At 42.6% G+C, this 27,511-nt stretch overlaps 1 protein-coding gene across 2 annotated transcripts in view; it reads left to right on the top strand.

The window, feature by feature from the left end:
• The window catches only part of znf704 (zinc finger protein 704), a 45,062-nt gene extending 27,041 nt beyond the window's left edge, over window positions 1-18,021 (top strand). For both annotated transcript variants that reach the window (XM_044052642.1, XM_044052641.1), the window contains exons 3-9: window positions 4,852-4,955; window positions 7,118-7,395; window positions 11,004-11,104; window positions 11,622-11,919; window positions 12,230-12,364; window positions 12,456-12,547; window positions 13,269-18,021. In XM_044052642.1, coding sequence (XP_043908577.1) covers window positions 4,852-4,955; window positions 7,118-7,395; window positions 11,004-11,104; window positions 11,622-11,919; window positions 12,230-12,364; window positions 12,456-12,547; window positions 13,269-13,383 — 1,123 coding nt within the window. In that variant the 3' untranslated portion in view covers window positions 13,384-18,021. The remainder of the gene's footprint in view (window positions 1-4,851; window positions 4,956-7,117; window positions 7,396-11,003; window positions 11,105-11,621; window positions 11,920-12,229; window positions 12,365-12,455; window positions 12,548-13,268) is intronic.
• Window positions 18,022-27,511: the final 9,490 nt, after the last annotated feature.

The following is a 27,511-nucleotide window of genomic DNA, read 5'->3' as shown; positions in this document are numbered from 1 at the left end:
ACATCTGGAAAATGTTTGTGCCATTTCAACAAATCAAATCCAAATGAAGACATTGACTTTCAGACAACATGATGTCCTTTTTGTCTTTCGTTTGCTTTCCCCCATAAAATTAAGTTTAAAAACTAGCACCACGAGGAAGAGTCGTTATTGACTCAGTGTCTGTTCTGGCATCCATTGCCAGCAGCGGTCAGTTGGATTTTTATAGTCTCGTTGTATAAACAAGGTTAATAAAACCACCAGATGACACCAAAGCAGAATGATTTATTTTGTATTTCTCGCCATATTGCATCAATAAAAGTGGATCATTCTCATAAAACATGTGCTTGACTTCACAATAAGGCCAAAAAACCCGACCTGCAGCTGTTGGCAACACCTGTCCAAACCCACATATACCCTTCACGTGTTTCATGCATGTAGACCTGGACTTCCCGCATACAGCTGCAGGACTCTCTGCAGGAAATTGAGTCGGCTATACAATGATCTGACTTGCTCCTTTTGTATATGCTCCAGGGTTTCATATAAATTCAGTTTCTCTTTTTTTCTTTTTAAGGGATGTGTGTTTTCCTACAAAGGGTATGAATGTTATCTGTATGGTCTGGAGAGTTTGAGCGATGCACGCGACCATGTGAAAATGTGTGTCCTCCTCTCATAAACATCTGCCAATCAGTAGCTGTGCCCTTCATGCATGTTAGTCCCATGTCATATGCAGATTCCTTTTGTGGTTTTGATGTCTTCTGTGTGTGTGTCAGTGTGTGTGTGTGTGTGTGTGTGGGAGGAAGAGATAGAGCAGATAAGCACATGGTTTAAGAGGAGCTGTCTGATTTATAGGAGCTTATTGAGGAGGAAATAGGCGTCAGAGTCCAGTGGCTGTAATAAACGAGTAGACCCTGCTGCACCACCAGCATCAAAGAGACAGGCCAACCACACACACACACACACACACACACACACACACACACACACACACACACTCTATTTCTTGCTGTCTTCTCTGCCGACTTACTTTGCTCAAAGTGTTGGAGCGAGAGTGAGCAAAGGCCGAGGGAGAGCGAACAAAAGTTTAGTCAATCCGACAGGGGTGAAGGGAGGAAGAGGAGAGGGAGAACAGGGAAGTGTAGGAGTGAGGGGTGTGCTTGGTAGCGAGCGCTGGCCTGCTTTTCGGGGGAATTCCTGTAACCCACCACACCTCGCAGCTGCCTTCATTAGAGCTGACTGATAGTTTGCGGGTGACATACTTGTTGAGACTTCCAGTGCATTCGGGCTTGTTTGTGTGCACGCTGACCTTGGCCCACTTCATCCGAGGGAGTTTGGAAAAGGGAGTTTATTAAAAAAGATTACACGCTGACATTTCCCTTGTTAGTGCCGTGTTCCGTGTCTGCAGCCAAATGTCCCAGGACGAGCCGAAGTATATCCTTCATTTGGGCAGAGTTTTCGCAATTTTTTTTAATGACCGGTGTTGGCCAAGTATTACTTGTTGTGCAAGCGTACACTTTATTGTTCTCAGAAACTTGATAAATAGTAAGAATAATAGTCAGAAACTGTGTTTTATTTATAAAATATATAAATGCACTGCATTGGAGACAGATTGGAGTGTGAAACCATGAGTTTATTTATTTCATTTTCTTTTAAAGACAATATACAGTACACAAGTGAACATGCTGGAGTTTACAGAAGCTGCTAATTTAACTTCACACTTCCTTGGCAGGTGACAGACAGCATGTGCAAGTTTTTTAAGGATTATACAGACAGCATGACACAAAAGGCAATACATAGAATTAGTTTTATTTGAACACACACCAATTAGTGATAGTGAATTTGACGGCGCAGTGGGCAGCATGTATCTGCTCCCAGGAAGCACTGGGGGATTGGATGCCTTGCTCAGGTGCACCCCAGCCCTTGACCCCTCCTGGGATTTTGAATTGGTGACCCTCCTGTTACAAGCCCAATTCCTTTCCTCTTGGCCATTGGCTGCCCATACTTTCAGACAGATAAAATGTATTATTAAAATGTAATGTGTTACCAGACAGAATAAAAGCCGTGTACTGTAAATGAATGTTCTGTATTAAAGTCAGGAGTCTGCATTCACCATGAGAATCCAAGTGAAACAGCAGTTCTACTTAACCCAGTTTCACATTTTCATTTTTGTAGTTTCAAAGAATAATGATTGCCCCGTTGTTTTCTCCCGAATATGAACATGATTGGAAAAACAAAGGGCCCACGCTTCATCGGTTCCTATCTACCTGTCCAACTAAGATGACCACAGTAATATGAACCCTGTTATTGTCACTCTCTCCATGGCCGGTGTTTTGCTTGAAACTGGACACTGCCTGTCCCCCACAATGGTGGCAACCTGGTCTACACACACACACACACACACAAACACTCTCTCATCTTACTCCTGTTTTTCTTTTCGACATCGTAGGCCCTTTGTTTTGTTCAATTCACCTGAGGTTCCTGAAATAATGAGTCGGTACATCTGTCTGGGGAAGGACAACAAGTATCGGCACATGTCACACATGCACACCCGTACATGCGCACACCCACCAGCCGCCCGTTGGCAGGTTGGCAAACAGCCACATCTCCACCAAGCTCATCAAACCCCTCATCAAACAGGGAGCTATTGTTTCACTCGCACTCAAGAGGTGAATTCCAACGTATCCGTGCTTCTAATTTTAACGCCCGGAGTTTGTAATTTGTGTCATTTTTTCAACATCGCGCTTTTCTGCACAACCAACAATACACATGTCTTTGTCTGTATATTTGTTTTTTATTGAATAGCAAAAGGCCATTGCTCATTACCTGTATTTGTTTACTTGCTCTCAGGTTAATGTAAGCGCTTTAAAATCTAATTGTGCAAATCTGTGCTTTTAGCATTGTGAATAAATACATAGGAATTTAGAAGTAAACAGAGGAAAGGGTCATTTGATTGTCTTATATTTTGTTGTTGCAAGAATTAGAGCCAGTGTGTTGGAAGACAAAGTAACCCTTGTAGCTTTAAAATAAGAATACGACTCATTATGTATCTGTTTTGTCTTGAAGCATTTGCATGTTTGAATTCTGTATTGGCCTTTGTAAATCAGGCAAAATAATTAATATTTTGCTGCCACCTGAACAGAATTAATATCAACTTAATGTCATGTATAAAACTTTTCCTTGAAAGGCATTACCAGCTTCTTCACTATGTTGTTTTCGCCCACAAAGATAAACACATTTTTCATTTATAAATAGCCTGCGGCAAGATCAAAATGATGTGCATCCATTTTAATCTGCTCTTTAGGGTCTCACTAGTTTTCAGTTTTCAGCAGATAAAGTAATATGTCCACGATCATGTTCATCGTAGAAAGCCTCGGGGATCAGAAACCAGTTATTTCATTGCAACTTAGTGAAGTAAGAATATTAAAACACACAGACAAAATCTCATTTATCAGAATTCACTTACCAATCCATTAACCATCCTGTGTCACATGACCCTCTCTACTGCACACATACGTGTTCTCAGTGTGTGGAAATTACAGCCGTAATAAGCACTTGAACGCAAACTAAATTTGACGGGGCCACTAATGACAAATGTAATTTGGGGAATTCCCATTTTTCCCGCTTCTCTTTCCTCGTCTCTCATACATCACATCTTAATTATTGTTGCTCCTAATGTGTTTTTTTTTTTGTTTTTTTCCTGAAATGTACTCTGTCATATTTCAAGATAGACAGAGCACCAGGTAATTATGTTCTGTCACAGTTGCCATGGAGATAATATCTACAGTCACATGATGACCTCCCAAGGTGACCAGGAAGTGGTTTTTACGGCGACGTTGGGTGGTGGGGGTTACGGGGGGTGAAAGTGGCAGTTGTGTGTGCAGCTCCATTCCTTGATTTATGGATCGGCTCTAATGACATCATATTATAACGGTAGAAAGGGTAATAAATTAGATATCAGCTAATGGAGGACAAGGCACTTTCTTTGTTAGCCGACACTCTCCTCCTCTCTCTCCCCGTCATTTGTACGCAACAGTTTGTCTGTAACTTTAACTCAGTTAAAATTGGTGGTTGTGATTGTGTTTTCTCACCAACTGTCTTGCTGCAAATACAAAATAAACAGGTTAGTGCTACATTTATGCATCTTTAACAAACAGTTTACAAGAAGACTCTGATTTTTCCAAATAACAGACCAAAATGGGTATTGCTGCATTTAGGCATCCATTTTATTTCAGTTCATTTGAACAGTTTTCTGCCTGCGTGTTACACTATTTGATCTTAGAGACTGGGAAATCCAGCGATGGCTGATGTCATGTTTTTGTTTTGTTTTTCCCCCAAGGCGTCAGGGGATTTCATCATTGTAATAGAAACCACACACACACACACACACAGAGTGCATTAATAGTGAGCGTTCACTGTAGGTATACTGTCAGTAATAAAGCGATTGACATGCCTTTGATCACAGGCCTCGTCTTTCTCCGAGGAATACATGTGAGAGGATTAAGACGCTTGTCTTCCACTGTGCTTTTTTTTTTTTCCCCGTGCACCAATTAGAAGAGACAAACGTGCATGTTGTGCGTGTGTGGTTACAGTCTGTCGTAGCTGATGTTTACATGCAGCACAGCAGACTAGTCTAGTTTTACTTTTTATTTAGTACAGTACTGGTGCTCTGTGTGAGGCCTATGTGGCGGATCACAAATGACTGTAGCAGTGTGTAAAGTGAATTTTAAATCAGAAGTTCACTTCAATATTCACTGTGTAATAGATAAGTTTCATTGAGCTGTGTGAAAAATGCCTCGTGAATACGTGTATGTCTCTCGATATTGTAGATTACTAGGAATCTTATCTCTCTCTTCTGTGTTTTATTTTGTTTTACAGACGGTCGGAGGACGAAGTGGACATGGACAAGGTGACAGCCGCCATGGTGCTGACCAGTCTTTCCACCAGCCCACTGGTCAGGAGTCCGCCCGTCAAAGTCAGCGGTGAGTATCGTACCTGCTCAAACACATTATTAAGTGGATATACTTATGCTAATGTATGTTCAAAACTTAACGGAGGGAAAATAAGTCTTTGACTTTGATGTATTATTATTTCATTCATGACTCCCATCACCAAAAACCAGAAAAAAGTACTTTGCCCTAAGTCAGACATTTGTCTGCTCCACTATAAATCAACTCTTCATTCCCTCGTGGCCGTTATCTTGTGAAAAAGCTTGAGGTTGATAAATTGCTGCCACCTGCTGTGCTTTAAGGAACCCGTCAAAAGAAGCGGAAAGCCTGGATTTGTGCCACTCGTGTCTGTGGCACAAATCCAAAATGCGCTGTTGCTGCAAACACATGCAACTTCTTACATGGTCCGTGCAACCGACCGACAAACCAACCAACCAGCTGTTCATTCAACCGAGCAAACATGCAGCCAACCCTCCAACCGCCACGCACACACGTTATCACAGCAGTCAGGTGTTTAATGATCCCGTACGTTATGCACCTACATTATGTACAGATGTCACACCCATTTACCATGTTGGAGATCATGAAGAGTGTTTTTAACACAATTTAACACAAGTTAAACACACGTTAAACACACGTTTGAAGCAGTATCAACTTTTTTTTTCCATCTAAAATGTTATTTGACTGTATGTAGTTCATATTTAGTGTATACCTCATTGTTATGCTAAATGTATAATAAGTGCATTAAACTGCAGACCCAATGATCAATTGGACAATTAAAGTAAAGTCATTTTCTGTATTACTAGTTATTATTCAGGTGTTATATTTGATCAGACCGAACATACAGGCTGAAAAGAATGGTTTGTTGTGGTGTACGTTGAAAATATTTCCTATTTCATGAAAGAGCTGTCTCCTAACCCTCACCTTTATATTAATGATACACTTCCTCTCTTATATTGCACACAAACAGCATTCATTCCTACTCTGACTCATTCACCCTGTCACAAACGCACACTTTTACACACACGCTGCCCAAAGTCTTCACAAAGCGATATTCAAAAAGAAACTTTTCTTTCATCTACAAAACACAAAAACCTTGGAAAGGTCTCAGTGGAATCACAGAACAGGGAAGTAACCTTTCTTTTCATGGGTCGCTACAACAGCTGCACTGTGGGGCTTCTGTTGTGTGAGGTGCAATTAAATGTCTATGAACTTAATTCAAAATTTTGATCTCCCATCCCTGACTTGGGAGCTCCCACATGTTTTGCTGCGGTTGAAGCGGCTCCAAAAACGACCAAATGCTCCTCTTTTCTTCCTCATTTTGATGGTAATTGTGAAGCACGAGCCGACAGATGCTCACTGTTGGTGTTGATGTGAGACTGTGACACTGGATCGGATGTGGAAAAACCCTGAATTTCACATGAATGCTTAGATTATTTGTTATACAATTTGAGCATTATGTTTTTGAAATGTTTTTTGTGTTATTCACAGTTTAATTCTTGTTTTGTGGAATTTGGAAAACACCAAGTACTTTACTTTAAAAACATTACCGATTTAGAAAAATAATCATTAGTCGCAACTCTGAATGCAACAGCACAAATGTGATTGGTACTTTAAACCAGTGTTTCCCATAGAGCTGAATCGCTGAATTGATTATTAATTGATTACTAAATGAATTGACAACTATTTTGATAATCGATTAATCGGTTTGAAGCTTTGTTCATGATTAAAAGAAGATTTCCGATTGTTTAAGCTTCTTGAATGTAAATATTTTCCTCATTTCTTTGCTCTGGATAACGAGGAATTCATTCAAAGTGAATCATTTTGGTTTGTGGACACAACAAGACATTGAGAAAATAATTGACAGATTAATCGTTTGTGAAACTCATCGTTAGTTGCAGCTCTAGTTTCCCAACCCTGGTCCTCAGGGAACAACACACCTGGTGGTCAGCTCGTCATCAAGCTCTGTACTAGCCCGATAATGAGCTGTTGATATGAATCAGGTGTGTCACGTCTAAAACATATAGAGCAGTGTTCCCTGAGCACCAGGGTTGGGAAACACTGGTTTAAATGATGTAAAAATTACTGTATCGGGCTAGATATCCGTGTCTGTGTTGAACTAGAAAAAGTGGTGTCAAGCCATGTTTGTGTATCTGATGCTGGTGCTAATCCTAACCTCGCCTTCATCTTCTCAGAGGGACTTAGTGGTTCGTGGAAAGATAATGGCTCTGCAGGACCTTTTACCCCATCCAGCAACAGCTCCTCGGGGGGTTACTGGAGCTGGTCTGCCCCGAGTGACCAGTCCAACCCCTCCACACCTTCCCCACCGCTTTCAGCCGACAGCTTTAAGCCCTTTCGCGTACCCAGCATAGGCGGCGTGGGGCCCGGTCCCGCGGGGCCTGAAGACCCCAGCCTGGACGAACAGGACGGCAGCAGCCTGCTCTTCGATGAGCCCATCCCTCGCAAACGGAAGGTAAAGACTTTAGCACATACCTGAAAGCAAACCAGGGTGAAGGAGTAGTTGAAGGCACAACTTTTAATGAAAAATGACTTATTATACACAAAAAGGAAAAGCATTATCCAACTAAACACCACACAGTAAGAAACAACTTCTCTTCTCCGTCTTCCTTTGGTTTGCGACTATTAAACGTGTTAATAACAAAAGTGCTAAAGCTCACAGGAAAGACAAAAATGACAATGAATCCATTAAACCAGACTGTCTGATTCTTTGTGAAGAATTTGGCAAATATGTAATTGGTGTTTTACATTTTCAAAGAGATTGCTGTAATTTAGTCTTTATTTTGAGTGTGAGTGTAAACAAGCACAAGGACAGTAATCTAGAGCATTAAAAACAGAAACTGAAGGACAAAAAGTAATTTGTAGAGAATAAAGCACTTATTACGAGCATTTCTTTTGTGATTGAGCACAGATATGAAGGTCCCTTCACGATTGAACACATTTAAAAAAGAGTGATCAGAGTGAGTTAGAAGAACAATGCAGTTTTTCTGTTAATACTCAACCTTGAGGCTGGCATGTCATTATTTTTTGGTACAAATTCAAACAAAAATATCAACGAAAGGCAAGAGAATCATAAAGAAATATTATATACTAAACTAAACTAAAACAGAAGGAAATAACGACTCTAGGTGTGAACTTATCGAGCCCGACTGTGACCATGTTCATGTAAACCATTCAAACAAATACAAGGCAGTGTTTCCGTGTGAACCTATTTAATGACGTTCATGTCTGAATTATGGCTCAGTGTAGATGGAGAGCCAAAGGCAATCAAGTTATTCTGGAGAAAGTCTGAACAGCTTTCAAAAATAAAATACACCGCCAAAGGTTTTCAAGCTCCTGCTAAATTGAGCAGTTACCACTTCAATTCTCACAGCACTTTTCTGAGACATTAAAATAGTTGTTGACCTCAGAAATAGTCGCAGCAGCACTGTGGGATTGTATTTTTTTAAATATACTTTTTTAATCCCTCGGGGCAATTCTTCCTCTGCATTTAACCCATCCTGTGCTCGGAACCTACTTCCTAGAAGGAGCAGTGAGCAGCCATTCAGCAGCGCCCGGGGGGGCTGGTAGGGACTCGGACCGGCAACCCTTTGGTTACAAGCCAAGTTCCCTTTCCACTGGGGGTGCTGCCCTAAATCAAATACATTCATATAATAATCTAAATATTCACAGCATTCACAGCAGCAGCAGCAGCGAAACCAGGTTCCGATGTTTACAGCAAATCAATCTTTACACTTTACTCTCACACCGAGTTTGTTTCTGGAGAATGAAATGTTCTACCCGTGCAGAGCGTCCACAAATTCATACATGAAAGGGGATATTTCTCTGAATAAGAAGAGACTAAGATGCTGTCAGGTGTTCACAGGCTGGATGATTCTCTGTCATATTAACCGCTGTGGTTGTGGAAGTAGTTCATGCAGACAGGGAAGTGGGACAGGAAGGGATCTCTTGTAGTCACAGGCATCGTCCGTCTCCCCCGCTATGACTTTCTCCCTCTTTTTCTTCCCCACTGCTCTTTTGACTACTTTCTCTGTATGTGTGTGTGTGTGTGTGTGACCTGTCCACACATGTTCTGTTCTTAATGACCCCCTAATGATTATAATACCTGCTAAGGCAAACATAAAGATCCTGTATAGCTGCCATGGCTATCCACCAAAAATCAATACAGACTCTTGGGTGAGCTCCACATCAGCACACGGCACTGTACTAATTGGGGGAATCATCACAAAGGAAGAAACAAGGGAAGGAAGGAAAGCTATAGGGGAAGAATTTAAATGAGGAGAACAGACAGAAAGAGAACATAAGGAGTAACACCATAATATATTCTAATATAGTCACATACTTTAAGAAAAGCGTCATAAAATGACACAATTAGTGGTAATTAATGGAAGGAGCACATAAAACTGCTGTCAACAACATTTACATGCCATTATAATGCCGCAAAGAATCAATTCAGTCAATTAGTTAATGTGAGTATTTGTCAGTATATTAAAGTGATGCATTATTAAGAGCTTTCTGTCTCTTTGTGGTCTTCCCTGGTCACGTGGTGTAGCTTTGCTTTGGGTTTCTGTCCAACAGGTTAAGAACACACCAGGATGTTCCTTGATTATGAGTCATTTTCTGATTCACATTAGAGAAATCGGACGTGACGAGCAGAGTTTCAGTAGAAGCGTCACACACATACATTTTACAGTCTACTGTATATGCGTTGTCAATGTCTCACATGAAATGATCTAATGTGCTGCTGCTCTAGTGCTCTCACGTCTCTCCTGGCCAGACAACAGTGAATGGAGTTCCCATTTAAATGCGTCTTTAAAGGGAATAACACACACTGTAAGACACACACACACACACACCAAATCTGCTTGTGTTACCTAAAGACAAAAGCAACACATGGGGACCAGATGATTGTTGTGTATGAACAGGTTGGAAAAATTAATAATGTCAAAATGATTTCAGCCCCCTCAACAATAGCTTGATGGACGGGTGTGGAAGACCACATATGAAAGCTTGGAGCAGGCGAGGCTGGGGAGGGCACAGGAGGGAACGCACACAAAGCCTGTCACTCCCCGCAAAAAAACAATGCACAGACTCCGCGGGAGGCCGAGGGTGTAATTACAGTCGACGGATAAAAAAGATACAGGAGCGTCGTCGCATCACAGCCGGAGACGAATGTACTGTTATTTAGCCTCGCTCTGCTTTTAGTTAAATATGTGCTCAGAATGACAAACAAAGTGAATATAAAGCAGCGTCTTTGTCCTGTTATATTTCACAATGGCTTTTTAAATCCAAGCATTTTTTTGTGAAGTGACAGTGATTTAAAATCCAATATTTTATTTTCATTGTGGTATAAGTATAGCCATATTTCTCTTACACTGTGTAGACGATGTATTTCTTGCCAGGCATTTAGAGACTCGTCTTTCTGCTCCACTTTTCCTACATCTTAAATCATATTTATATATATATGAATAGATAGATTAAAAAAGTGTCACATTCTCGTATGTCTCATTTCCACCGAGGATTATTTGCATTTCCGCTGTCAAACGTAGAGAAAGATACCAAAATAACTGATCCTTACAGTCCCAGTTTTCGGCACCCTCCCAGTGGGGTGCCAAGCACAGTGGTCCAGGTCCTAGAGGGAGGAGCCAGACACGCTGCAGTCTGTTATTAGATGACAGAGAATCGTCACTTCTGTGTTTTTTGTTTTTTTTTTCTGTGCAGCCGGCGGCTTTCTCTTAAACAGCCACATGTCAGGAAGAAAGAAAGAAAGAACACAAACTGCTGTATGTCGTCCATTGTTGTCCATTATTTTCCTTTGTGGTATTTATTTTTGCTGATCTGCGTCTACAGCACTGATATGACATCACACTGTTTACATAGCAGCTTTTACCATCCGGCCCACACAAGCCACAATGGAAACGCCAGCCAGATCAGGATGTACCGTTCCAAACCGCACGGTTGCAAGCTGAACTGTACTGTAATGCTCAGTGAGCTTATAGAACTGTGTTTATCTTCAGTTGAGACAGAAAATGAATACATTTCTGTCTTGTCTTTTCACTACAGAACTCCATGAAGGTGATGTTCAAGTGCCTGTGGAAGAACTGTGGCAAGGTGCTGAGTACTGCTGCGGGCATCCAGAGACACATCCGCACCATCCACCTGGGGTACTCACACACTCACTCACTCACACACTCACTCACTCACACACACACACACACACACACTGGGTGCCTCAGCTGTCATCCACTCTAACCCTCAAGAAGAAAGTGTCGGGTTATTGACAGATGGATTAGTGCCACTGTAATGACTCTTGTTTTTGGCACCGGTAAGAGGTGACAGGTGACAGGAGCACAGTTGCATTCACTCACTGGCCACTTTATTAGGTACTTAGGACACTTAACATAGTGAGTCAGTGCGGTGTTGTGCTGCTGTGGTCAATCTGCCTCAAGGTTTCATGTGTTGTGTGTTCAGAAATGGTCTTAGTTTAGTTTAGTTATTGTTGTTATTGTTGAGTTATTGTTTACATCACTTTACACTAGTCTGGCCGTTCTCCTCTGACCTGTGGCATTAGCAGTTTCTTAGATACTCGGACTGTGAAGCTCAGTTTGTACCTCAGCAGGTGATGATTTATATAATTGGCTTATTTTTATTACATTTTTTTTAAATGTCTCCTGTTTTCAGGCGTAGCTGTGACTCCGAGTGCAGCGACGGCGAGGAAGACTTCTACTACACGGAGATCAAGCTCAACACGGACTCGGTGGCCGACGGGCTCAGCAGCCTGTCCCCCGTGTCTCCCTCCGTCCTCTCCCCTCCCCCTCTCCCTCTCCCCTCCCCTCTCCCTCCTCTCACTCAGCCGTCGGACTCCCACAGGCCGCCGCAGCCGTCCGACGCCAAGGAGCCTCACGCCGGCGGCACCACCCCGCTCAGCCGCTCTGCGCCCAGCGCTCTCTACCTCATCCACGCGGACCACGCCTACCAGGTCAGCACGTGTGTGTGTGTGTACACACTTACACAAATTAGGATCAATGTACAACACACACGCTCCCACTCAACACGGAGGTGAACGATCAATGCTCTGTGGATCGATACACACACTGCAGCAGCAGCAGCAGCAGCAGCTTGTTTCTCATGCTCTACTGTCACACTACAAACTGATGTGACTGTGTCTCTGTGCACACTATTACCAAAACAGGGCTTTGGGATTAGGACCAATTTCCTAAAATTCTACCAGTTGGTTAGAAGTAGAAAATACAGTAATGTAATACTAACTTTTGATATTTTGCATTTAGGCGACAGCTCCAGTGTCCATCCCGTCCAGCAGCAGTAACTCGGCGAGCTCAGGCTCCACCGGCTTCACTCCCACCAACAGCGCCAGCTTCAGCATCTCCTGGCAGTCGCCGCCCGTCACGTTCACCGGGAACACGGTGAGGAAACCTCCTTGCCACAAAAACTCATTTACACGCACGTGTTCTTCTTGAGGATTTTCATGACTGCAGTGCTTTCCCACCTCCGCAGGTGTCTTCCAGTAAAAGCCAGGGATTTGGCGAACAGCGCTCGCAGACCATCGCCGTCCTCTCGTCCCCTCCCAGAGCCACTATCGCTCTCAGGTGCCGGATCTCTTAGCAGCTTCAATTAGAACTTAACAAGGAAAAATGGCATGTGGTGAAAGAAGAGTGATCGTGTTATTTACTAAATCAGGACACAAGTGGTCATGTAGGATGTAATCAAAGCTAAATTCAACATGAGAGTGAGATACCTGTGAAATTTAAAGGTGCATTGTTCTCTACTGATGGTCTACATAATTGCCTTTGTCATTATGTCTAAAGGAAAGACAGAGCAAAGGACCACAGTGTGAATCAAACCTGGGTCACTTTGCCCTACAAATGATCATGAATTAAAAAAAAACGGGCCAGCACTCCATTATAAGGGAGCGTCTTGTCCATTTCAGAAAACATGCTCTTTGTTCAGTGTGTTTTCTGGCAACAAGTATCCACAGGTGTGGTCATATCTTTTTATAATTAGGTTCATCATGTATTCTACTGCTCAAAAAAACCCAGCCCTTCAGCAGTGTGAGGGGATAAATGGTTGTTGACGGAGCCTGTTTTCAGGTGAAGGACCCGGCAGATAAATAATGTTACATCATTTCAGTTTACAAAGACCAAACCTGAGGCAGGGAAATGAAAAGTGACGCACTGCAGATTCAAGGAAGTTAAGCTGTTTTTTTTTGGGCGAACCCAAAATAAATCTGTAAATCTGTAAGAATGACCGTGTTCCTATTGTCACATCTGTCAATGACCTGCGAGTGTGTGTATATCTCCTCTACCACAGTCGGAAGGTGCGCGGCGAGGGGAAGAAGTGTCGCAAGGTGTACGGGATGGAGAACCGCGACATGTGGTGCACCGCCTGCCGCTGGAAAAAGGCCTGCCAGAGATTCACCGACTGAGTCAACGCTCGCCCAAACACAGCGGCGCGCACACGCCTCGCCAACGGGCTTTGCTGCCTTTCGCCACAGAGACGGGGGAGAGAGCCGTCCCTTTGCATGCATTTTTGGTTTTCTTTAGCTCTAAAATCTCAACTGTCCGCCAAGCTCTGGCTCCGCCCCTTTGCTCAGCCCCACCTATACATTCCAGCTTTGGAAGCTACCATCCTTGATTCCAAGTACTGTCGCCATTTCCATCATTTCCACTTTTTTGGGAGAAAAACCCAGTGCAGCTAAACAATGTAAAGAAAAAAAATGTTGAGTTCAGTGTTGCATCTTTCTATGTTTTGTAAAGTTTTAAAATGGGAAGTCTAGTCAAAGAAGGGGTCCAGAAAAAAAAGGCCAACAGCTTTTTTTTGTGCGTGTGTTTTGTCGAAAGAAAAAAAAAGAATCTTCACTTTTTTTATCCAAAAGGAGAAAGAGCCTCTTTGCCGCCGTTTTTGAAAAACGTTACATGAACGCATGGAGGCAAAGCTCACTGTTTTTGTTCTTCCTTCAAAATCATCTTGTTTTCTTCTTGACCTTTCTGAGGTGGTTGTCAGATCACCGACATCACCGTTGTCTCCTGGACTCTCACCTGATTCTGACTCCTGACAGCCCAGAGGGAATGTACGGCAGAGCCGGGGACGTCTGAGCCACAGGTAGAAGGAGGAGGAGGAGGAGGAAGAAAGAAAGAGAGACTCACAAGCTGAATGATCCATGCAAAAAAGAAAGAAAGAAGATTTAAGCGCTCAGTCAGGGAAAGCAGATGGGCCGTGCCAGCAATTTATCACGTATAATCTCAACAAAAAAAAAAAAACAGTCACACGCACAGAAACAGGTATTTTCATACAGTCATAACAGGAGACAGGAACAGTTTTTTTACGTCACTTTTTTAATCCTGTTGATACTTTTCTTTTGTTTTATCAGGGATGTGAATCTAAAGAAAGCAAAAACCAGCAGCTAACAAAAAACCGGTGGTTGGGGGTGAAAGTGTAAACAGCACTATCTCAATAGCTTCTCTCTTTCATTACATCTTGACAACTTTGCAACCAAAAACTCCTTCACGTTGTTCTTTTGTTTGTTTTTTTTATCCTGTGTAGGTGCCATGTTTGCCGCTGTTGATGTAGTTTTTTGTTTTTTTTTTTGGCGCTCCCAAGACTGTTAACCTATCAGCTGCTCACGTTAAAGAGTGTTAAAAGACCTGGGGGCACGTGGTTGTCAGCATAGAAATACAAGTACACAACGACAGTGTGCCCTCCTCCTCCTCCTCCTCCTCCTCCTCCTCTCACTCACTCTCCCAAAGGGAACAAAATAACTCCGTGTTTACGTACAAACACACACACAGAGGTGATCGTCCCGATCATCTGTTAACCAAAGGAGGAGGAGGGCAGCAAACCAAACAAAAATGAGGCACTCGCACTGTATGTGCAGATGACGGAGCACTTGGTATCTTTGACCTGTGGTCACTTTTAGAGAGTTGAATATCTTCCACTGGACTCTCTCCAATATTACCTTCTAAAAGGATGTAACAGTGGATAAAAAAAAAAAAAAGCAAATTAAGGCTTCTCCCCACTTTTTGAACCATTATTTGCTCAAAGTGGAGGGAAGAAAAACGAACTGGCACTTGATTATGTGTTGTTTAATGTGCACTGCACCTTTTTATCTGCTTCACGCAAAGCGAGGGTTTGAGACCTTTGACCTTTGAGAGTGACTGGCACGCTGAAGAGGAGATAAATAACCGCCCGATTTGTCGCTTGAGTGTGTTCTTTAAAAAGGAAACCACGAAAAAGCCAAATTGTTTACAGGTGTTCACTCTGCAGCTGTGTGTGTGTTTAGGTTCAGACTTTACTGGCAGATTTAGTTTTGTGTTCAGTTATTCTCTGCGTCATGTGAAATGAGTTTGAATGCACACTGAAATATTTATCCGCATCTCTGTCACACACACACACACACGGAATTATTCAAAACCAACACCAGCTAATAAACTCACACACAGACGCACACGCAGTCGCCCCAGTTGAAACATTCAGTACTTATGTTATTTCCGCTCAGCTCTTTCTGTTTTGTCTTCTTTGTTTTTGTCCATGCACACACACACACACACACACACGGCGCTCTTGTATTTTTCTCTATAAGCTCCGCGGTCGTGATCGTATACCTCGTTCACGACGTCCACCGCCGTACAAAAAGCAGACAGGTGTTCATGAATGAAACTGTCTCTGTTCAACCTTTTCTGTTGTTGTTTTCTTTTCTTTTTTTTGAGTATAGAGATTAGCCTTAAAGTCACGCTTTAAAAAGACAAAAAAAGAGTAATTGTGCTTCTTCCATGTCCTTACATTGATGTTTCTCTAAGAAATATTTAGACCATCTCAACATTCTTTCCTTTTTCTCCATTGTATTATGTGAACGTATTATTGTTTAAGAAAAGACAAATCTATATACGCAAAAGGAAAAACATGTTTAGAGCAAAAAAAAAAGATGTGTTCATTTGGTTTTTATTTTTCTCACACACACATATATATATATATATATGAATATATAGTAGCCTATACTGTATCAATTTTGTTTTCATGTTCTGCTGAAGGAATTGTTTTGTTTCTGACTGTAAGAGGGAGACATTTTCTTTTTTTTCCCCCTGTTCTGTCGTTTTCAGTGAGAGTGACCCGCACGCTCCCGCCCAGCGCTCCGTCACGTCACGCTCACCACCGCTGCCCCAAATCCTGCCTTATTTCCAAGTCTCCTCACCAACTTGCAGATATAGTTCGATGGACATGTCTGTGTGTTTGTGGCTCGTGAGCGTGAGTGAGGAAGGGAGCCGCGGGGGAGAAGTGTGTGCTCTCCTGACCCCACCCCCCCCAGTCTTACTAACCTTTATCAAACAGCCTGTTGTATTTCCCTGTCGGGGCGTGAGCAGGTCGAGTCCACTTCCACTCCTGGAAAAAACAGCAACACTTAGGAGTTCAAGGATGTTTTTCCTGGGTAGAGACCTCAGTGGCCACATGTGGCTCTTGTTTGATTTATTTTTTATAATTCTTTTTTTTTTTTTTGTAACTCCATGCACTTCCCACTGCCCTTTCTCCATCATTGTGGTGCTACATGTTTGTGTTCAGACCGTAGACTGTGTACTGAAATAGACGTAGTCTTCCTGGGTTGCAAAACATACTCTCATTTATTTTAGAAATTTGAGACTCTCAATTTGACCGTCACATAGTTAAATTACAGTCACCTGCAACCACGTGTTACCAGGTGTCAATCACACTGGTGTCCTCACATGTGGGCCATGCTTTATGGTGTAAGGAACTCACTCACTCGCTCATCTTCTGCCGCTTTATCCTATCCTACAGTGCAGGCTGATCTCAAGTGGGCCGAACCACTAAAATAATAGCATCATATGCTATAAACAACAAGAACTCCAGACGTTTCCCTTTGTTTTACATTTAATGAAGCATCTTTTTACAAAACGTATGAACAAAACCTGTAATGTCTCGAGAAAAATTAGTGCAATTTCAACAAGTTTACCTTTTACACCTGTGCATTACAACTTACAGATCACAGTGAATCTACAAATGCACAAAACATTTAGCCACAGCTATCTGAAACTGAAAAATATAGTATTATGATCGTAATGGGAAATGTTCACACATTCTCCCTGTGGGCCGGATTGGACCCTCTGGTGGGCCGGTTCTGGCCCATGCGCCGTACATTTGACCCTTATTTAGAGTGTCCAATTTGCGTGATCCCCCAAATCTGCATGGTTTTAACTGTGGGAGGAAACCCACACACACACGTGGAGAACATGCTAATTCTTGTTCAAAATGGGAACATAATCTATGACATTGACATGTTCTATTGAAGAAGACATGAAACTGGGAGATGTTCAAAGTGAGTGAGAAATAGTCTTATTTTCCCTTTCAAAACTGACTTTGTTTTCGCAACCAGTGGAGTCGCCCCCTGGTGGCTAACTGCTACTTCCGTCCTACTTGGCGCGCTTCACTCTTCAAATGAAGACTACGCCCGTGTTGTTCGTACACAGTCTATGGTTCAGACCATCTCTTCCGTTGGTGTGAGGCAACATCTGACGGCCAACCTGATCTTTGTTTTTGTTACATGGGAGCATCGCCAGGCAGCTAACAACAAAACAAACAAAGAAGAAGAAGAATAAGCTCTCTTTGGACGCCCGTTTTAGGTCATTGTTGTCTTGATCCGATGGCTATTTTCTAAAGAAAAGTAACCAAAATAAGCTACACTCCTCTCTAAAGTAAGATTCATTCAAAACCGTCCATTTCTTCTCAGATCAGTGAGGAATTCTGGGATTTGTTCTTGTGACCCGGCCCGCACTGTTGGTCCCGTGACACAGAGACGGCCTTAAGCATGAAGGTGCGTTCAGAGACACTCAGCCCAGGTCTGTGTTTGCATACTGTACTGGACTCTAGTGTACTCTAGTGTACTCTAGTGTACTGTACTGGTGCTGTGGCCTTGGCACGGGGAGACGTGGTGATGCAATATAATCCCCCCCCATGCGGTGCTGTTTCTCCCAGGTGTCCTCTGATCATACTAACTCCATTTGTACACTATATGTGATGCTGTAGAACATGAAAATAAAAAAAACCCATGCCTCAAGTCGACTGAGTGTCCCAACACGAGTTGGTCAGGGGGTCGCCCCAAAAATCTTTCTTTCTTCTGAGTCCTCGTCGGTTTTTGTGGTTTTTATTTTTGTCACTCAGTTTTTTCGTTTCTGGGGTTCAGCAACGAGGAAACTGAAAATAAATCAAGTTCATATTCAGTTTCTGTAAATAATAAAAACACTGGGCCTTTAATTAAAACTACAGTACAGTATAGTACAACATCATTATTATTATTACAATACAATAAGTATAAATATGCAGAGTAATCACTGACCAAATGTGTCAAATAGAACGAAATTAAATAAAACTCAACATGATACAGATTAAGTTTATTAAGACCTTGTAATATTTATTCTCTGAAGCTCCAAAGACAAACAAGCCCTGAATTAAAATGATCTTTTGTCATTTAAGATTCCACAGTGTTTTGTACGGAAGAGTATTAGTGCCACATAATCAAAAAATATATATATATAAAATATATAATTCTGAAAACAAAGAAAGTCATAATTCTGAGATCAAAGTCATAATTCTGAGATCAAAGTAAAAATTCTGAGATCAAAGAAAGTTAGACTTCTGAGATCAAAGAAAGTCAGAATTGAGATCAAAGAAAGTCAGAATTCTGAGATTAAAGAAAGTCAGAATTCTGACTTTAAACTCATAATTCATGCTGTGTTTTTTTCCTTTCTTTCAGTTGTTTTTATATGTGGCCCTAATAGTCTTAAGTTTTTTGTAGTTTCAACCAAACTCACAGTCTACACACGTATGAAAACGTTACATAAACATGTGGAAGCCTTACAGAGACACGATGATTTAATAACCGTAATTTATGTCTCTCTTGATGGCAAAACTATGGCTCACAACACTCGTCATTTGGCTCCTAAATGACCAAACATGTTGAACGGTGTCGTCCACAGAATCTGAATCAGAGCGAGCGAGTGAGCGGCTAAACGTGAACACCGGGTCATAAACGTGTTCGTGCAGCGGAATAAAAGAGTCACAACATGTGGTCTCGAGGCTGATATGAATACTCTTGTGTTTTTCCCTTTTTCCTGCAGATAGAGCAGCTCTGTGTGTGTGTGTGTGTGTGTGCGCAGGCTTTTGTTCTCTGGTCTCGTTCTCCTATTAAAGGCCCGAGTGTTCAGCAGTGATTTATAAGCGGGATAAAATAAGACGGCGTAATTCTGCTCGGAGATGGTATAAAAATCAACTTTTGAGTTATGAGGGATCCTGTATTTACATCACCCACACACACACACACACACTGACACAGTGTTGTTTACAGCACTTCACGCGTTGACAGTTTTATAAGAATCTCCGCTTTTTTCTGCGTCTAATCAGATCAATATTTCATACGCTTATTATATCACACCTTATATCATCCACGTAAAGGTCAATATATGCTACATTATATACAGATTAAGATGCAGTACAGTTTATCTAAGCTACAGTGTATTCATGTGAAGTTCTCGCTAAAGTTCCTACTGTAAAAAAGTGACTGTGCCTTAAGCTGTGGATAACACGTGTGAGCCTACAGGAGTACCGCCCTGCAGTGGGCTGGCAGCAGGTGGCGCTCTATGTCAGAAATGTGATTATTTCAAAGGTCCAGTGTGTAAGAATTAAACCTCTTTCTTTTAGTATAAAGCAGCGTTACGGCAGTTTGGCCCTAGTTAAGGAGGTAAAATAGTCATAGTAGTGAGTTCACTTCATCAATTTCTGCCCATAATCTCTTGTTAATGTCACACACTGGACCTTTAATTTGTATCTGAAAGAACAAAGAGAAACTGGAGTGTGCACCTTTGACTTCACCCGAGTAGTCACTGCATCGCCTCGCTTACTTACAGTACAGTACAGACCCACACTCTGGACACTCTGTAGAGTCCAGAAGCCACCAACTGTAGAGCTGGTTTCCATGGCAACCACGCTGATGGACAGGTTTGTGCGTCTCTGTTCCTGTCCATCACCGCCGGAGGAGGAGGAGGAGGGGCCATTCCATCCTTCCTCCCTCTCTCCATCCTTCCATCCTTCATTCATTCATTCATTCAGGAATGTGAAGGAGGAGGGTTGAACACTCTTGAGTTTGTTTTTTCCCCCCCTTCAAAACAGCAGTTGAATACACCTGAGGTGAATTCCTCAGCGCGTGTCTCCAGAAACGTCTTCACCTTAACTGCGGTGAAGCTGTGGAGGAACGCGGGGAGTCGTGAATGTGCCTTTATGAGCGTATGAGAGTTTTCTCGAGTGGACCTCAGCCGTCAATCACCACATCACGTGTGGAAACTGTGTGTGTCGCTGTGACACGTTAAAAAAAAAGAATCCACAGCACTGATGAAGGAATGTTTCTGGTGCTGTGCTTGTCCCGAGTTCTGCTTTCTTTCTTTCTTTCTTTCTATCTTTTTCAAAGACAAAAAGAAAAGTATTGTGCGTTCGCGGCCCCTTTGGCCCTTTCATGGTTCTGGAGAGACGTTTGTCTGAAGGTGACTTTTCTACTCTTTGCTGTGAACTCTTGTTTGTGTCATTTTGTTTTCCCAAACCTTTTGTACAAGGTTTTTTGTAGATGATGAACGTGCAGAATCTAATGTTGTCTAGAAATGTTTGGGAAATCAAGGAAGTTTCTTTCTTCTTCTTTTTTTGTTCACGTGAAACAGTCGACGAGAGGATCCATTTTTAGTGCGGAGCTGCTAATTGATTTCAGCGGGAACCTGAAGAGGCACGACGTCTGTGTGAAGGAGCAGCAGAATAATCAGGAGTTTAATCACACACACATAGAGAGAGTGACAAGAATTCTATTCTAAGAGAGTTCAACTCAAGTCGTTCGGGGCGTTTCGCACCACGGCTCCTTGAAACTGGATCGTCTCGTCGGCCGTTTTATTTGATCCCAATCTTAATATTGACCTCAAGAACTCAGAGACAGTCGCACTGGATTTTTACACTCTTTTTTCCACACAGTCTATACAGTACTATGCTATGTGCTCTCTGTATTTTTTAACACTGCATGTGCATGCAAATAAGGAGTTTATTGAATTTATATAAATGTGCTCTATTTGTGCTGTGGCGGCCATGACGGTGGTTTGAGAGCAGCCGTCATAAAAAAAAAAAACAAAGATATATTTCACTATCGTGGCTTTGGTTTATGAAAAGAAGTCTTGTGTTTTTCAGAAGTACCTGTGGATCCATGCTGGCACAAAAACTCTCTCCATCCTTGTTGTGTGTGCTTTAGCAGAGACGGAGGAAGACAAGAGTCATGACAAGTCTCATTCGTCGTCAATGACCCCGCGATCGCTCGAGTGAAAAACACACTTGAAATTGATATTTTCCATCTGTGTGTGATCAGAAGACTCATGTCATAGTGTAGCAGATTGTTTACCCACAAAGTGGATCCATAGGCACAAGCATCTCCTTCTCTTTGTCTCTTATTCTCGGCAGTGGCTGCTCTCCTCTCCGCCCTCACGAGGTCGTCCACAGTATGTCATGTTCTCTATATCCTTGACAGCCTCTTCATGTAAATGCTTCATGTGTGTTTTCCAGACTGTAAACTAAATCGTAGACGCAACGCATTGTCCGTGTCCAGATGTGTTCACAGACGCCGTCGGGGTTGTGAAACGTTGACACTACTTGGTGTGACCTGAAGAGGGGGGAGGATGTTTATCCAGAAGACCCAGGTTCACGACCCGGAACAAGGGCCCTTCTGCATGGAGTTTGCATGTTCTCCCACAATCCAAGAACATGCAGATTTGGGGATTAGGTGAATTGGACACTCTAAATTGACCGTCTTTATATGTGTCCCTGTGATGGACTGGCGACCTGTGCAGGGTGTGACCCCGCCTTTCGCCCTATGTCAGCTGGGATTGGCATCAGCGCCCCCTGTGACCTTGCATTCTTGCATATAGTGTCTAAGTACTGATAAAACTTTTGAGGACCGCCTCTTTATACGATTAGAAGACTGATACCGCTCTTGTGATTCTGCAGACCCAGGTCACGCGCTCCACGTCCACGTCCACAGAGGTCTCCTCTACTTTTCGGTCCAGTTGTTGTTGGCATGCTCGTGTCTGGGACAAAAGAGACAATGAAGAAGATGGTAACCATGGAGACGTGCTTGCACTCATACTGTTTGCCAGTAGCAACACACAAACAACTCAGCGCTTGCAAGGACATACTGCACAAATCGGGGCTAAAAATCGTCGCCGCAGATTGAGTAACCCTTGTTTTATCATCCATGAGACCACAGCCGTGTATTTCCTTTTTTTTTGGTACTTTTTTTATTACTTTTTTTAAGCCGTCCTCTTTTAGAAACCTTCCCAGAATAAGGAGAACTTAGCTGTGCCTGGGGAGCAAATGGGGGTTGGGTACCCCAGCCTTTTGACCTGGGAGGGATTCAAACTGGCAACCCTCCAGTTACAAACCAAGTCCCCTTTCCACTTGACCATGAGCTGCTGGAAATGTGAAGAGGGGCCTTTGTGGACACAGAATGTGGAAAATATGACCCGGGTCTAAGGAAACAGACGTGGCGACAGGTCATTCTACTAATTTGTTGTGTTTTATTGTGAGATTACGAAGTCATTTTGAAAGCATGAAGCTTTTAGCAGTAATCTACGAGTAGCACGGGGCCTCACGACGAGGTTTCTGAGCGTAGCATTGTTGCAGTGAACAGTACAAAGTGTAGACGATCATAGAATTTAATGTAGTTCCCACGTAAGTTGTCATGATGCCTCTTCTCAGCTCGTGGCCCCTGGAATGGCCTGCTTTCTGTGGCCCCTGTTGCAAAACCCCTATATTAGTACAAAAAAGGTCAAATAAAGAACGAGTGCAGCACAAGAAATTCAAGAGTCCACAGATGTTTGTAATACATTATTACCCACACAAAAATCATTACGAATCATTAAATTTGTGATTAGAAGCAGATGTTGGCCGCTGCCAGTCACTGCCGCTCCGTGCCTCCACAAAGGCCAAACTAAATACTCTCACCGTGCTCCGAGTGAGTTCCCTGAAAATGAGTTGTCTCGTCGCTTCAGCGTCGCGCGTTCTGATCCAGGAATAACAAGCCCGCAGAGAGAGAAGAGCGGAATTATTTACTGATATCTCAGAGTCTGTCAGCTCTAAAAGGAATACTCGTCTCCCCAAAGCCTCTCGGTGCCAAGCCGCTAGTTTTATATTCATGTGGAGGAAATAAGATGAGCTCCAGCCTGAGTCTCTGCTTCCTCTGGGTCATCAGGAGTAATCTAATGTTTTCTCGTGAGCCCAGCGTTTATCATTGTGGACTGAACGGACAGAATGATAGGAAGCGGCTGATAGAGGAAATTGGGTCAGACAGTTTGGGAGATGCAAGCTGTTTCTAAATCAGCAGGCCCTTTATTCAGTATTCACTATTAAGGACAGACAGTTGCAGCATTCATATCAGGCTGCATCATTTATCGCGTCCCCTAGAAAATAAGCCGTTGAATGTGCAGCCAAACATCTGAGCTGCAAACATTTGTCGTTCTCTTTTATCTTTCATAGAAAGCTGTTGGGCAGGACTTCCTCTGGTGTTACACCCCCCAGACTCCCCACACACACACACACAGTTAAAGGTCCCACTGTGTAAAGCCATCATTGGGGCGATATGTTACTCAGTAGCGGCTCAACATATGTCCCCGTGGCTCCAGGTCCCATCCTGTCATGATGTGTAGAGCCGTTCACCATCGCTCCACACGCCGCTGCTCCAAACGCACAGCTCTGCCAATGTCGTGCCCGAGTGTGTGTGTGTGTAGTGTGCGTGCACTGTGAGCTGACGCAGTGTGTTGCCAATGACCACCCGAGGTATGTCCCATCTGCTCGATGTTGCACTGACACCTCGCCGTTGTTCTTCTGTGTGTGTGTTAAGCGTAAAGCATAAATGCACATGCAACAATGTGCAAGCTGTCATATCTCATACATTATCAAGTAGAAAACTGACAAAATACATGATCATAAACACTGGAGGCTGCAGAGCATCATTCTCCATCAGTTGACTGGAATGAAAAGTAAGTGAAGGGCTTTCACGTGTTTATGATGCTCGACTCGAGGTCTCATTACACCTGGCTTACGTGTACTGGCTTTGTGACCTGGTGCAGCACCTGTGCTGATCCTTAATCCAGACCATCGGCCTTGTTCAGACTGCCAGGGAAAAAAAACACATATGGATGGAGAAGAAATCTGATTTGCACTAGTTAGTGTGTTCAGACTGAGCAGAAATCAGATTTTAATTGCATTTCTGCTCCATGACTTTCTGCATATTCTCCCCACGTGTGCAGGGGTTTCTCTGGGTTCTCCGGGTTCTCCGGTTTCCTGCCACAATCCAAAAACTTTGAGGATTAGGAAAATCCCCGTCCTCCAGGATGTACCCCGTCTTTCACCCTATGTCAGCCCCCCATGACCCTCATGTGGAGGATAAAGCGGTAGAAAATGGATGGATGGATGTTTTAGAGTATGCCGTCATCAGCATCAAAGCAGCGCGTGCAGATCGGCTGGTCATGCAAATCTGATTTGATCACTTGTAATTAGCATAATTACCTGGTGTTTTAGTCAGCACAGCCATTGATAGATCCTGGTGATGCAGACTGAGGCACAAGACTCAAGGCATCATTGAGTCAAGCTCGTAAAAAAAAAAAAAGAAAAAAGAAGATGTTTGGCATCTCAGTGGCGCACAGGGAGCTGTTTACATGGACGTATCTCCGCCACTGAATAATTGATGAGAGATGAGAAGCAGCACATGTACGACAGGCTCCATCTGTGACCTCAGCTGATAACCATCAGTCAGCCCGTGAAATCGCAGCTTCCCTTCACCGCGAGGGCGCAGGAGGTTCAGAGCAGTTGGACGGAAAGAGGCTCATATGGATTGGTTTAGTACAAGCAATAGAGGTTCTTACTCAGACAAGGGATTTCTCTGGTCACAACAACAGGGTCTGGCTAGAAGAAAAAGCCTCCAGTTACAACACACACTTTGCACCATAGCAATAACGTCTCCAATGTCTCCAGTCCAGTGGTCACAAAAGCTGTTTTTCACCACAATCAGCAAGAACTGATAATAGAAAAAAGAAAGACTCTACACACACTTTTATTTTTGAAACAATTTACATTTCTGACCACTAGAGCTCTGGTAGCTGACGTCACACAACCATGGTAATACTCTCTGACAGGAAACAACGCTGTTCACCTCTATAGATGTACATGTATATACCTGAGAAAATACTGAGCCCTCAAAGTAACACCATGATCTCCACAGGAGGCAGATTTATTTATTCCCAATAAGATCATTTACTCTCTCATCGTCCTCCTCTTCCTCACATATACTTTACACACTGGTATAGTGACTAGATTAGATTAAGATGGAGCGAGAGATAAGGTGACCTTTTTTATTCACTCACTTTCTACACAGTCTGGAACAGTATTTCTGATTTTCCTCCAAGTACCACCAGAGGAAGCTTGCGTACCACTGCTGGTACACGCACCACAGTCTGAGAACCATGACTCCAGACAACATGTAAATCAGACAGGTCAGGACACTGAATAATCTGGAATAATGTTGTTTCTAAACTCATGAAAAGTAGCATTGTACAGGCCCCCACCAGCAGGTGGCGCTATATGCCCTGGACTCAGTTGTCATGTGCTGATGTTTTCCACACACGTCTCTTATTTCACGTGTGAAATTTTGTGTAGATCGGTGAATGTACGGCAAACTCACAGGGCACTTCCTGTTTTAATTGCAGCTAAATTAAAAGTGGCTGATTTCCTGTTGGGGGAAGTTCATGTCCGTAGTCGCGTTCAGGGTCGGCCTCTTGTGTTGCGTACGAAGTTTCGAGCAGGTCGGTCAACGTACGGCGAAGTAGCGGGGCACTTCCTGTTTCGTGGCGAATGGTGAAAAGTCGCCCAAATTCTGATGGTTGCCGTGGCCACGCCCCTTTTGAATCTAAGAAACCTTTTGATAACGTTTCATTTTTTGACGTGTTTTTTGATGTCGCTACGATAAACGACTTCCTTCATTTACAACTTTTACATAACATGGAAATCACCAAGATGGACGCCAAATTCAAAATGGCTGACATCCTGTTGAGTTGAGGTCATGGTCGCCATAGACTTTTTTGTCCGTCTTGGGCTGTGACATGTTTCTAGGAAGTTTGGTGAAGTTTGGTGCAACTTAGTTTTGGCTTTCTGAGCCATTTTGCACACCTTTTATGTATTTCACTTCTTTTATACAATTGTTGTCCAATTGTTTATTGGAACAGTTCTTTTTCTTCTTTTTCAACTTTCTAGCTCACACATATGAAGCCATGTCGGAAGTGAATGTTTTATTTCTGCACATTTAAAACACACACACACACACACTGAGCTTAATGTACTAGAAACACGAGCACTTGCAATATCTGCTGTAACAAGCATTATACTCTGCTGACCAATAATGTTTTGTTTTCCACAATGTGTTATTTTCTCCCAGGAGAAGCATTAATGCACTCTGACTGTTAACTCCTGTATCACTTTTATTTCTCTGATCCAGTCTGATCCGTGTGTTGTAGAAATTGCCATTGTTCCTGTTGTAAAATGGTGTTTGCTGACAGTAAGTTGTTGTTGTTGTTTGATTCGGTGTCTGGTTTTGGAACTTTTCTCCAGAGACATTTGTGAAAGTTTAAAAAAAAAAAGACTCTGGAGACATCAGGTTTTAACTGAATAAAGAGCGTTTTTTTTAGCCGCTGTCGCCGTGTCTTTCCTCAAGAGCACTGTGTCAAAACAAGACAGTAAAGAAGTGAATGTGTTACTCTACGAGAGGGATTTCTGGAGAAGCACAAACTGTATTTTGTGCACTTTTTCCTATGTTAAAGCTTATATACAGATACTATAAGAATATGCAGTATAGTGTCTTATATCGTATTTTTTTTACATTATCACAAACTATAATAAACAAACCTGAGCAAAAATTACTCAGTTTTCTTTAAAAATCAGATTGAATTGGTGAAATTTGGAAATACGTCACAGTTCAAGGTTCACTTGGCTTGTTTTTATGAACAAAAATAAATCAACAACTAAAGAAAATAGACTCAGCCACACATTAAAACGTGGAAAAATGCATTAAGTAAAGCCTGAAGATGATTATTAAATGATGTTATATATGGAGCCATATATTAATTTGTATTTTCTGGGTTTATTCTTCCTGAACACCAGGGGGCGTATTAGTGAAGGCAGAGGCCACAACATGTCACTGATCACAGGTGTTGCTAATTTTGGTGAAACAAACCGTTTGTGACTGTGCTCGGAAGACACTTGTGGGCTTTGTTTATGGTTTAAAGACTTTGTTATAAATAAATGCAATTTGAGTTTAAGTATAAGAAAGTTTCGCGAACCAGTTTCTCCGGCTGAAAATGGGACTTAGTCACGACATTTAGGTCAAAAACGGCTTCATTTTGGACCGGGGAACATCGGTTTTACCGGAGCTACTGGGGAGCCACCGGGACATCAGCATCAGCCACCGGGAAGTCAGAACA

This window comes from Solea senegalensis, linkage group LG20 (assembly GCF_019176455.1).
Source record: "Solea senegalensis isolate Sse05_10M linkage group LG20, IFAPA_SoseM_1, whole genome shotgun sequence".
Lineage (NCBI taxonomy): Eukaryota > Metazoa > Chordata > Actinopteri > Pleuronectiformes > Soleidae > Solea > Solea senegalensis.
Note: the sequence above shows the minus strand (reverse complement) of the source record. Positions and strands in the feature narration are given on the sequence as shown.